At 47.2% G+C, this 13,124-nt stretch overlaps 2 protein-coding genes across 3 annotated transcripts in view; both read left to right on the forward strand.

Annotated features, from left to right (window-relative positions):
• LOC133349720 (arf-GAP with GTPase, ANK repeat and PH domain-containing protein 1-like) overlaps nucleotides 1-13,124 on the forward strand; it is a 227,146-nt gene that overhangs the window by 192,129 nt on the left and 21,893 nt on the right. The window lies entirely within an intron of this gene.
• Nucleotides 2,875-13,124, forward strand: part of ABCB11 (ATP binding cassette subfamily B member 11) — a 41,874-nt gene continuing 31,624 nt past the window's right edge. For both annotated transcript variants that reach the window (XM_061563405.1, XM_061563406.1), the window contains exons 1-6: nucleotides 2,875-3,042; nucleotides 3,818-3,923; nucleotides 4,862-4,880; nucleotides 8,429-8,510; nucleotides 8,694-8,923; nucleotides 12,752-12,839. In XM_061563405.1, the coding sequence (XP_061419389.1) occupies nucleotides 3,842-3,923; nucleotides 4,862-4,880; nucleotides 8,429-8,510; nucleotides 8,694-8,923; nucleotides 12,752-12,839 (501 nt within the window). In that variant the 5' untranslated portion in view covers nucleotides 2,875-3,042; nucleotides 3,818-3,841. The remainder of the gene's footprint in view (nucleotides 3,043-3,817; nucleotides 3,924-4,861; nucleotides 4,881-8,428; nucleotides 8,511-8,693; nucleotides 8,924-12,751; nucleotides 12,840-13,124) is intronic.

A 13,124-nucleotide genomic window follows, 5' to 3' on the forward strand; every position in this document is an offset into this window, starting at 1 on the left:
ATGGGAATGATGCATTCCAGCATAATGATACATGGCTGATATTTGTTGAACCACTGCTGGATGAAGACCTCATCATATGCTGTTTCTAGATTTGAAGCTTTCGTGACTGCAAGGATTCATATTCTTAGTTTTTTCGGTAAAGTCACGTAGGTAAAAATTAAAAATTAAATTAATAAAGTAAATAAAATAAAAATCACGACGTTTCGGAGGCAACAAAGCTTCCGTCAGCTATCGTGCTGTGACGGTTCCACCTGTAGACGGAAGCTTGTATTGCCTCCGAAACGTAGTGATTTTTATTTTATTTTTTATTTTACTTGTATTAATTTAAATGTTTTACCTACGTAACTTTACCGAATAAACTAAGAATATATGCTGTTTAGTTCGTGTGAGTTGGCATCAGGAGCCGTTCAGATACCATTATTATTAATTCTACGGACATCTGATTAGCATGGTTGCCTACGTACGAAGAAAATAAGTTAATCATATTATCAAGGAAATCCTCACTGAGTCTCGAGACTCATTATAATAGGGGTCCTGATAAGGGGGGCACACACAATGATTTCTGTATCGATTCCAATTGAATAATTTGTGGATAATTGTCTCAAATTTATGGTCTCCTCTGCGAATTGACGTCGTAGGATCTTTAACGTCCGCTGTGAGAGCAGATGGCGTGCACTTTCTCTCCTGTGAATACACCCGCAGATATTCACCGGCGGTGTTAGCCGTGGGCAGGGATCAATTTAAGGTCGTTGGGTTCAGGGTACAAGCGCTCCACCACGACATTCCAACACTGGCACAGAACGGAGGCTCTTCGGGTTACTCGCGATGGCACAGTTGCCTTTTTGTGATATATTACCGTACTTTTATATTGCGTGTTGCCATGCAAATTCAAACAGAATAAAGTAATTATTGTCGCATTCAAACCACGAACGCAACATTCCGCAGATTATTTAGTGAGGATTAATTGCTTGAACAGCGAACGCAAAGTCTAATGTTTCTTTTTCTGGTACCTCACGTTCTACTCGGAACGTGAGGTTCAAAGGCCAAAGATCCACCAACATCGAGCCAATTTCTTTGTTTACCTCGAATATTGATTTCCAAGCTGCGCGCGTGTGCGCGTGTGTGGCATTAGCGATCTGTAGGGCATTCAACTCCGTTGCCAGTCTGTCCTTACTACTGAGTGACGAAATAATGCAAAGTACTGTATGATTCAGTCTCACACGTAGAAGGGTTAGATCGCGTAAATATGTTGTTAAACCCGTCACCATCCGACACAGCCAATTGGTATAGGTTTTTTCGGTAAAGTCACGTAGGTAAAAAAATAAAATTAATAAAAGTAAAATAAAACTAAAATAAAAATCACGACGTTTCGGAGGCAACACAAGCTTCCGTCTTCAGGTGCAACAGTCACAGCACGATAGCTGTATCAAGTGAGAGAAATTCCAAGAAAACCATATTTTTATATATACTGGTTGAGGGTGGGAGGAGCCAAGGTAGGCTCTGAATATTATGTTTGTGAGGTTCGGTGCGGCTTGTCAACTCTGGATGTCTGGTGATGTTGGTTGTAATCACCTGCAAAGCATCACTGTCCTCGAATTGCAAATGTTGTAGGGTCACTCTCCAACATAGTGCACATTATCAGAGTTATGTCTTTTGTTTGTATTTATGACTGCAGGTATTGCGGTCTATGCAAACATGACTCCTTGTAAAAAGGTGTCAGTTTTGTTGCCAGATAGAAGGGTAAAAAACCAATTATCATATTTTTACTGCCAAATGAGGTTCCCATAGTGTAGATGCTTGCCCCGAGCTCTCATACTCTGATGGTGCATTGTCTTTGAGTTGTGCGCCTTTTGGCGTCATCTGGTCCAACCCATGTGAGACTAGGCTCTAAGGAAAGCTGTCTCGGGTATGGACCAATCAACTTCAAGGAACAGTGCACATTATTAGAGTTATGTCTTTTGTTTGTATTTATGACTGCAGGTATTGCGGTCTATGCAAACATGACTCCTTGTAAAAAGGTGTCAGTTTTGTTGCCAGATAGAAGGGTAAAAAACCAATTACTAACGAATTGGCGCGTTTTGTTCACGTGACAAACCTCACTAATTGGCTGTGTCGGGTGGTGACGGATGTAGCGACACATTTATATTTACAAGATCTAACCCCCAAAAACCCCTTTATTTTATATATGACTGATCAACGTTCACCACTTGCATTGGCGAGTGTGCGTTTCAGTATGACTCCCATCCTTTCTTCGGGAATTTTTTTTTCTCTGTAGCATCAACAAACCCAAGACAATGGCCATGCAATACTTTAATCTGCCAGTTATCCCGAGTGATTATCCACCATTGGTAAATGTGTAACTTTTCAAAGCTGCACTGACCAGCGTGGTGAAATATGTCAAAGCAACACTGCCCGATTGCGTCTGAACGAGCTGATTTGAATTGATCCATATCTGCGGTCTACGTACTCTTAAACGTAGTTCGATAAACAATGAGAGTTGTTAAAATGTCACACACTTAAATACGTAATTACGAGATATGAAATAAAATCCGAAATTGGGCCTAAAAATCCTATTTCTGTAAATATGAAATCGGAAATTCATCCGTGTAGCGTAACACTATGAAATCTTACTTTTAAAACAAGCCCATCGTTAATACTTGAAGAGCACGCTTGAAATGCTTCCTCTTAAACTGCAACCCCAGCAAGTTGTTTAACCCTCCACCCTTCCCTCCTAACCCAGCATTGGTTGGTCGTCGAATAAAAAAAATCCCCCCCCCCTCCTGCGATGAACTTCGGGTCATTGACTCTCGACTTTGAGAGCCCCCCACCTATTCTCCCAGCGCGGCATCGCACTGTCAATATAAGGTGACGTTCGCGGTCCTCGCGAGGAGGACAACCTTGCAAACCCCGCGCCGCAAGGTGCCCCGACAAACTTCACTCCTACGCGGCGGACGCTCGCCGCGGAGAGCGTTGACGTCTCGACGTCTCGAGGCCGATCGTCATTTTCACCAGCTCTCGCTACCACCACTTCTGCCACCACAGGTAACGTGGATTGCCTAATGTCAAAATGTTTTCCACTGGTATATTTAAAGAATGCATTCCTTCAGCCTGGATGATTCCGTAGCCGGGCGGTGGTGGCTATGCACGTCGCCTGTAATTCGGCACAGCGGAGGCAGCGAAAGTTGGTGGATCACCGCAACAAATATTTTGAGACTTCCTTCCCGTGGGTGTTGAGGTGCCATACCCTGGCTCGCCAGGAGAAGGCAGTACATCAATTGGACTAATCACCATCTGTTTCCATCTGTAGGAGAATAAAGTGTTATTCCCTGCATCGCGCACTTTCAGATGCACTTCTGCGGCCATCTGGAACGCTCTTCTTCCTTCCGATATTAGGAAGCTACTTTTAAATCGAGATTTGAAAACTCATTTCTTTAGAACTGCTTTTTGTGTCTGGTTTGTTGTCCATCCCCCCGCACCTCCAATTAAGATGGTTGGCTAAATACGTTGCGAAATAAGTTCAACAAGGTCGTCAGTTCAAGTCCTGGTTGCCCGTTGACTGAGCCTATCATTCCTCTAGGGTCGATAAAATGACCACGACCTCAATATTCTATGGGTATTTCGGTAAAGCCACGTAGATATAAAAATAATAAAAAATATCACGACGTTTCTATCGCAACGGAAGCAATCACGAAAACTTTGAAGTCAAGTTTTCACGACTTCAATGTTCAATTGAGCAGGAAATCACTTGGACTTTTCGTTCGTGACGAATGCAGTGAATGTTTTTTTTTGTCCTGTGTGGATGTGTGCTCTTGCGTAGGGGTTGCAAGTGAAGAGGCTAATCATGCCAAACTCAGTTACCTTGCAAGGCTTCAAATCGACAGGAAGTGACAACAGAGCATTTCATGGAGACGGATTCTCTAACGGTACATTATTATTTTTTCTTTCAGATTGTCAATGACTTGAAAAGGTACTCGAATTATAAATGTTGTGGGTTCACTCTCCAACACAGCGGTGTGCTGTACGAGTAACTAACTGGCATGTTTTGTTAACGTGACAAACCTTACTTATTGACTGTGTCGGGTGGTGACGGGTTTAACGACACATTTATATTTACGCGATCTAACCCAAAATAACCTCGATAATGGACGTTAAAAAGAATCATTACATTTGGTTCTGCACTTTATTTAAGTTCATTCTGTGAAAGATGAACATCAGCTAGGCTGGTATACAATGAATCTGCCTCTCTCTCTACAGCAGGATTGGTGGGTAAGTGTTGCCCTCGATGCTCTGATTAAGAGGGTTCTAAGAAGCAGTTCTGTAATCTCCGCTTCTGCGGGCAATTCTCGAGTGCAGTGTGATGCACTGATCGTGACGTAAAGCCGGTAGAGCACAATCAGGATGATGTTTTGTGACGATGCATTCCATACCCGTCAACCCATTATCAGTGCCCTACCTTATGACAGACCAATTCAGACATTATTGTTCACCCCGTGCCTTTATGAATCTCAACGTTCATCCTTACAAAGTCCCATCGCAAGGAAGAAACACAAACAAATATTTTTTTTGGCCCGTATTGAAACGGATGTACAGCCGTATGGACCTGAAAACTCAATTTCACTGTAGAAGAATACGGGTAATCCGTAACGGGTATGGCATGCCTTCGTTTACTCAAACGGGATCGTGTACTTCGTGGCGTGCGTTACAATCGGTTATTCTCAAGTGCGTATCGTCGTATGTAAATGAGTCATCTTGAAACCCCCTGCCGCCACTGGAGGTACTACAATTCACCGCAATGTTGTTCGGGAAAGAAAAAAGAACCGCATTTATATTCATCTTTAAATTATTATTTTTCTATTTGCAGACATATCTCATGGACAAAGGTATGGATGTCGTGCATACATATTGATGAACACACACTCTCACGTGACCAGTTTGGTTCGTGTCTTTTTGTGCTTTATCAATCCGTTCGTGCAAGCACCGGTGAGTTATTCATATTTCGGAAGCTAAGCAGAATTGAGACTGGACAGTGCTTGCATGTGTGACCACCGTGCATGCATACGAGGTGTTATAGGCTGCTGCTGGTGCTCCGCTGTCAGCAGAGAGCCGTGCAGCAAAATACATTGCTGGACTGCTCAATGTCCCAACGTCTACGTTACCAATTCTTCACCAACACGCGCTGACCAGGGGTGGTGAACTATGGTCAAAAGCCACAATATCTCAGACGGAGTTTACCAGCGGTTTGAACATTTTTTTGGCTCTTCTCGACGTATGTAAAAATTAAAATACTTAGGCTTCGTAATTACCTAACTTTCCTGGTACACAGGAGGTCGTAGGGTTCCATCCCGACCCTGACGCCTGCTGTGTATTTGGAGTTTGCAGTGTCTCTCTCTCTCTCCACTTGGTCACGTGGATGTTTTTTTCCGGGTCCTCCAGTTTTTCCCTCCACATTTAGAAACACGCGTTTCAAGTATTTGTCTGCTATGCATTACCAACATGATGATCCACTTCGTTGGGCTATCATTTATGGCCAAGTTGCTTCTGATAGTATAGAGACAAATAGCTCAGTGGGCCTTACCTAGTTTAGTTGTAATCCATATTTTTTGTCCTTCCAAACTCGGCATTAAATATTTGACATATTGTCTAGCAGACTGGGAAGCTGCTCTGACTGGACTCGCTTGACCCTGTTGACTGTCGCATTGCCAAAGCCCAATGGCGAGCCAGGATTTACAGGTATGGGGGGGCAACCCCTCCAGCAACGAAAAATGATAGAGGAGTTGTTAGTAAGTAAGGACTTGTCCCTTGCTTTTGATTCGACGCGTGTGCAGCGATGGCGCAGCCATCCATGGAGGGTCGAATTCGAACCGCGTTGTGTGATCGGCATCGCGCTCGCTGAAGGTGTTGATGCCTTCAGGGAAGTCGTGTACTGTAGACGCAACTGCGCACAATTCTGTGAGTCACGTATAACTGCTTTACCGTTACTTGTTGCCAATTATGAACTCAGACTATCATCCTATCATCTCATAGAGTCCCTGGCACATAATTATTACTAATAAACCCCAATGATCCGATCGAAATGAGGGATTTCGATCGGATCATTTGGAGGGGGGAGGGAGCACGTGCCCCCCCCCCCCCCCACTGGCCCAAGCCACCGATGTAACCTTGACAAGAGGTCAAGGTCTCCCGTACGGACGGACGGAGGTTTTTTTGGTCTAGCGCATGACTTTTCAAAAAAATAGCTATTGCATAAGAAGCAAACATATCTCGATTTAAAGCTTTCGTGACTGCAGGGATTCATATTCTTGGTTTTTTCGGTGAAGTCACGGAGAAGGGAAATTTTTATTTTATTATTTCCCTTCTACGTGACTTTACTGAAAGAACCAAGAATATAGCAAACATATATGTGAAAAAAAACAACGATTACTCTCAACCTACGAATAATTTGAAAACATATACGTATTTTAGACACAACATACAGTGGTAGGATGTGCAACATGAATAATACGGTAAGATGTGTTGTTGTTGTTGTGAAATTAGTTGCCCACTAGGCATGTAATGGATTCACTGCTCCTATCCGCCCCCTCCTTGCTGCCACATACGCAAGGAGTTGTCACGATGCCGGATATTTTTATTTTACCGTTTAATTCTCAGCGCATCTCGTTGTTTTCTATCTCGCTTCTACACCGCTACGTTTGCTCCCTTTGCCAAGATTTAACGCGACCCATGCCACTGCTGGCAGGAGGGTCTCCGCAAGGAGGGAGCTTTAGAGACGCCCTCCTTCGAGAGGGCAAATTTGGCTGGCCAGACGTGGGAGTACCCACACTTTAGCCCACCACAGGAGCCTACCATCGAACCTCCGCGGTTTCAACCTTGCACGCCGCCAATGGGTCGACCGTCAACCGAATCAGGACCGGGCCACGTGGCCGATGCGGCCACCTGACGATGCCACGAATGGCGCATCAAAGAATCGGCGGCCTGCGAGTGCGGCCACAAATCCCAAATCATCGACTCCCCGCATTGTAAACAGCTGCGATCTTCACTCCTTTAAAGGCGGAACGGGTGGGATCCACTCTGCGTCTGAACCGACAATTGAGTGGATAAAATAAATAAATCTAAAATTGCATCTGTAATCTGCTGCTATGAATCCACACGAAAGAAGCAGTCCCCAACACACGAACTTGGATGTTCTAATTTATACTGCCGGTTGGACAGATTCGCACGTAATTATAATCTTTCGTAAATAATAACTGGTTCGCACGAGCACACTTCATCAAGTCACCGTGTCATCAACAGGAAGAACGCATCTCAGTGCCACTGCATGACACATTGTTCCAATTATAGTTGACCTTTTCTTTCGTATCGATTTTGGCCTTCAGATGCCGCCAATCTAGAAGGATATTCCGTCCGTAATGAGCCTGCGTCTCACATTCAGGGTTATTTAGAGGGGCGCCAGGGATATCCCACAGGGCAGGGAGGACCTTGAGCAAGTCTTTAACCCTTTACTGGACCAGCACGTGAATTAAATCGATTGAAACACACGGAAACAACATTGCCTCTTCTTCTTGGTTCTTTCGGTAAAGTCACGTCGAAGGGAAATAATAAAATAATAAAAAATAAACATTATAAAACTATTGTTTGATTATTTCCCTTCTATGTGACTTTACCGAAAGAACAAAGAAGATGAATCCCTGCAGTCACGAAAGCTTTAAATCGAAACATTGCCTCCATTGTAAGAGGGACCTGGATGTGAGCTCAGGGCCGGATGAATGTTCTTGTGGGCCCTAAGGCACTTCTGTCTCGTAGGTCATCAGAGATAACTTTGTACAGCTGCTGCTGCTGCTGCCCCATGTCACGACTACCGCCGCTGTCATTTCCGCTTGTTTCACGCAGTACTTCGTCCAGCCGCTGTGGCAGATGTCGTTACTGATAGGTTCATTATTTAGTCTGTGCTCGAATTCGATTGGAGCGCGTTGTGTACCGCGAGATAAACAGATTTAAATTGAATATTTTGCAAAAAATAGCAATTAACAAAAATCTTAAAAAGTTAATCTCCGGTGTTCATTTATCTCTCATTGACATTGACATGACTCTGCCTCTTTGTATATACACTGTGCCTATCTTTGCTATATACATATTTTTATTCAAGAAGATATCTTGGTTAAATTTTTTATAACGTGGTCACATTTTTTTTTCTAGGTCCTTTAGTTTTCGTACGCCCTAGGCACAGTGCCTACTGTGGTCTATTGGATAATACGGCCCTGTGTGAGCTGGCCATTCCATATAATAATTATCATTATTTTGAAAATGCCAATTATGTATCCAAAAAAGCCTCAACAAATACCAAAAGCGCCCCTTTTTTTAGAGAGCGTCCTCCTGCATTGGACAATTTGGCGAATTTACGACCGCGTGTTTTTTTTTGCTTCACGCGCAGAGCTGAGACTAAGAAGGAGAAGGACAAAAAGGACAAGAAAAAAGAGGAGGCCGATCTCAAGCAAGTGGGCTTATGTCAGCTGGTAAGAGCCGCGAGACAACGCACATTGCGATGGAAATGCTGCATTGTGTTATAAGACTCATCTGAGCAGGAAATGGCTCTTTTCTTACGGCCATGTCCATCGGACGGTACCGACAAACGAAACGTCTGGCCATAATCCGCTGTTGTCTCACGTCTGACCCACCACCCCCATGCCCACCGCCAGTTCCGTTTTGCCAAAGGGGGTGACATCGTTCTGATGGTGGCCGGCGCCATCGGTGCCATTGTGCACGGAGCCGCTCTCCCCTTCATGCTCCTCGTGTTTGGAAAGATGGCCGACGCGTTCATCGAGTACGACTTGGAGACCCAGGAGCTGCAGGATCCTAACAAGATGTGCATGAACAACAGCATCTTGTGGGTCAACGGGACGACAATCCCCAACGCCACCGCCTGTGGGTAAGTCCGCTGCATCCAACTCAAGCACATCATCCTCGTCATCCGATTAGCGTGGTTGGCTACGTACGGTGCGAAAGAAGTTCAACATACATACTGCCCATAGACTAACACTACCCCATAGAATCAACACTGCCCATAGACTATCACTACACATAGACTCAACATTGCCCATGGACTATCACTACCCATCGACTCAACATTGCCCATTGACTCAACACTGCACCTCTTATTAGCACGGTTGCCTACGTACGGTGCGAAAGAAGTTCAACATACATACATACATACAAGGCCCCCATAGCGTCAATCAGTGTCCACGTTTTACCGCGTTGTAGAAGGCCTCCTGGAGGCAAGGTTTGGCCGGAGTCATCCACAGATTTGACGAATCCGCGAGTTCCTCGGATGGCCGACTCGACGGTACCATGGTGGAGATGCGGTCGAGATCGACTCTCTGCCTGGATGGACAAAAGTAGGGCACGGTGCGCATGCAGGAATGTCGACCTCAGTTCCTGCAGCGAGGCCAAGCAGACGGCTACATCTTGGGCAGATGATGTGATCTGGTTTTCGAGCATCCAAACTCAGGTGCCAGAGTCCGAGATCCACTCTTTCAAGTTCAAGTTTATTCGTTTAACCTAGGTGAGAACGCAAGAGACCAGAGTAACCTCATTTGCGAGAGTGAATCAATGAACAAGTGGGTCATTGGGTGAACGAATGAGTGATAATAATAATGGGGGGGGGGGGGGGGGTAAGTGGGTGAATGATTGAGTGAGATGAGTACATTCACAGTTATTTTGATTAATCAGGAAATAACTCAAGTGACCAGATGAGTCTCATTTGTAGGAGTGACCTGGGTACAATCTCATTCATTGTCGATTACCCAAGACACATTTCTCATTCGGCACTCAAACCAGTGCAGTTTACTGCGATAACGTTGAATACTATTATACCGGTAGGGGATGTCGGCACAAATCAATTCCCGTCTCCCGAATAACAGATGTCAATTCCTGGACCGTCCTCATCAAACCCAGACACGGTGGCAACCCTCGCACCCACTCAATTCCTGGGTCCTCCTCATCAAACCCAGACACGGTGGCAACCCTTGCACCCACTCAATTCCTGGGTCCTCCTCATCAAACCCAGACACGGTGGCCACCCTCGCACCCACTCAATTCCTGGGTCCTCCTCATCAAACCCAGACACGGTGGCAACCCTTGCACCCACTCAATTCCTGGGTCCTCCTCATCAAACCCAGACACGGTGGCAACCCTTGCACCCACTCAATTCCTGGGTCCTCCTCATCAAACCCAGACACGGTGGCAACCCTCGCACCCACTCAATTCCTGCATCCTCCTCATCAAACCCAGACACGGTGGCCACTCTCGCACCCACTCAATTCCTGCGTCCTCCTCATCAAACCCAGACACGGTGGCCACTCTCGCACCCACTCAATTCCTGCGTCCTCCTCATCAAACCCAGACATGGTGGCAACCCTCGCACCCACTCAATTCCTGCGTCCTCCTCATCAAACCCAGACATGGTGGCCACTCTCGCACCCACTCAATTCCTGCGTCCTCCTCATCAAACCCAGACATGGTGGCCACCCTCGCACCCACTCAATTCCTGGGCCCTCCTCATCAAACCCAGACATGGTGGCCACCCTCGCACCCACTCAATTCCTGGGCCCTCCTCATCAAACCCAGACACGGTGGCAACCCTCGCACCCACTCAATTGCTGGGCCCTCCTCATCAAACCCAGACATGGTGGCAACCCTCGCACCCACTCAATTGCTGGGCCCTCCTCATCAAACCCAGACATGGTGGCAACCCTCGCACCCACTCAATTGCTGGGTCCTCCTCATCAAACCCAGACATGGTGGCCACCCTCGCACCCACTCAATTGCTGGGCCCTCCTCATCAAACCCAGACATGGTGGCAACCCTCGCACCCACTCAATTCCTGGGTCCTCCTCATCAAACCCAGACATGGTGGCCACCCTCGCACCCACTCAATTCCTGGGTCCTCCTCATCAAACCCAGACATGGTGGCCACCCTCGCACCCACTCAATTGCTGGGCCCTCCTCATCAAACCCAGACATGGTGGCCACCCTCGCACCCACTCAATTGCTGGGCCCTCCTCATCAAACCCAGACATGGTGGCAACCCTCGCACCCACTCAATTGCTGGGCCCTCCTCATCAAACCCAGACATGGTGGCCACCCTCGCACCCACTCAATTCCTGGGCCCTCCTCATCAAACCCAGACATGGTGGCCACCCTCGCACCCACTCAATTCCTGGGTCCTCCTCATCAAACCCAGACATGGTGGCCACCCTCGCACCCACTCAATTGCTGGGTCCTCCTCATCAAACCCAGACACGGTGGCCACTCTCGCACCCACTCAATTGCTGGGCCCTCCTCATCAAACCCAGACACGGTGGCCACTCTCGCACCCACTCAATTCCTGGGTCCTCCTCATCAAACCCAGACATGGTGGCCACTCTCGCACCCACTCAATTGCTGGGCCCTCCTCATCAAACCCAGACATGGTGGCCACTCTCGCACCCACTCAATTCCTGGGCCCTCCTCGTTAAACCCAGACACGGTGGCAACCCTCGCACCCACTCAATTGCTGGGTCCTCCTCATCAAACCCAGACATGGTGGCCACCCTCGCACCCACTCAATTGCTGGGTCCTCCTCATCAAACCCAGACACGGTGGCAACCCTCGCACCCACTCAATTCCTGGGTCCTCCTCATCAAACCCAGACACGGTGGCAACCCTTGCACCCACTCAATTCCTGGGTCCTCCTCATCAAACCCAGACACGGTGGCAACCCTCGCACCCACTCAATTGCTGGGTCCTCCTCATCAAACCCAGACATGGTGGCCACCCTCGCACCCACTCAATTGCTGGGTCCTCCTCATCAAACCCAGACACGGTGGCCACCCTCGCACCCACTCAATTCCTGGGTCCTCCTCATCAAACCCAGACATGGTGGCCACCCTCGCACCCACTCAATTGCTGGGTCCTCCTCATCAAACCCAGACACGGTGGCCACCCTCGCATCCACTCAATTGCTGGGTCCTCCTCATCAAACCCAGACACGGTGGCAACCCTTGCACCCACTCAATTGCTGGGTCCTCCTCATCAAACCCAGACACGGTGGCCACTCTCGCACCCACTCAATTCCTGGGCCCTCCTCATCAAACCCAGACATGGTGGCCACCCTCGCACCCACTCAATTCCTGGGCCCTCCTCATCAAACCCAGACACGGTGGCCACCCTCGCACCCACTCAATTCCTGGGCCCTCCTCATCAAACCCAGACATGGTGGCCACCCTCGCACCCACTCAATTCCTGGGTCCTCCTCATCAAACCCAGACATGGTGGCCACCCTCGCACCCACTCAATTGCTGGGTCCTCCTCATCAAACCCAGACATGGTGGCCACCCTCGCACCCACTCAATTCCAGGGCCCTCCTCATCAAACCCAGACATGGTGGCCACCCTCGCACCCACTCAATTCCTGGGTCCTCCTCATCAAACCCAGACATGGTGGCCACCCTCGCACCCACTCAATTCCTGGGTCCTCCTCATCAAACCCAGACATGGTGGCCACCCTCGCACCCCACTCCACGCCCTCCAGCAAGTTTCGAGTATTTGGTCGCTGTACATTTCTACGCGATAAGCCACTTCATTGAGCTTTTAATGGCGACCAGGTAAATTGTGCCCAATACAAATAAAAATATTTACAAAAATTGCACACATTTGTTACCATTTATGTAAATTGTTTGTGCGTTGTTGTTGTTGTTGTCGTTTGTTTTTTACACCAGGCATACGGACATCGAGGCTGAGCTCACTACCTTTGCTTTCTACTACTTGGGGATTGGATGTATCGTGTTGCTGGTGGGCTATCTGCAGGTACGTGGTAACTGTTTCCAGGATTCCATCGTTATTCACGAACTTGATACCCACCAAAGCAAGTTCGCAAGTTTGTGCATCGAGACAGACAGACAGAAAGAGAGAGAATGTGATGAGAGATAAAAAGTGATGGAATAAAGTGATGACGGGGAAAGCTTAGGTATTTATTTTAAATTAATAAAAAAAATAGTTTTTTGTGCCAATATCATTATCCGAGAAATGTGTTATTCACGAGCATTCTACTTTCATTAATTTTAATTTAATTTCTATTTTTTACCTACGTGG

This window comes from Lethenteron reissneri, chromosome 31 (assembly GCF_015708825.2).
Source record: "Lethenteron reissneri isolate LAM-NWPU_2019-01 chromosome 31, ASM1570882v1, whole genome shotgun sequence".
Taxonomy (NCBI): domain Eukaryota; kingdom Metazoa; phylum Chordata; class Hyperoartia; order Petromyzontiformes; family Petromyzontidae; genus Lethenteron; species Lethenteron reissneri.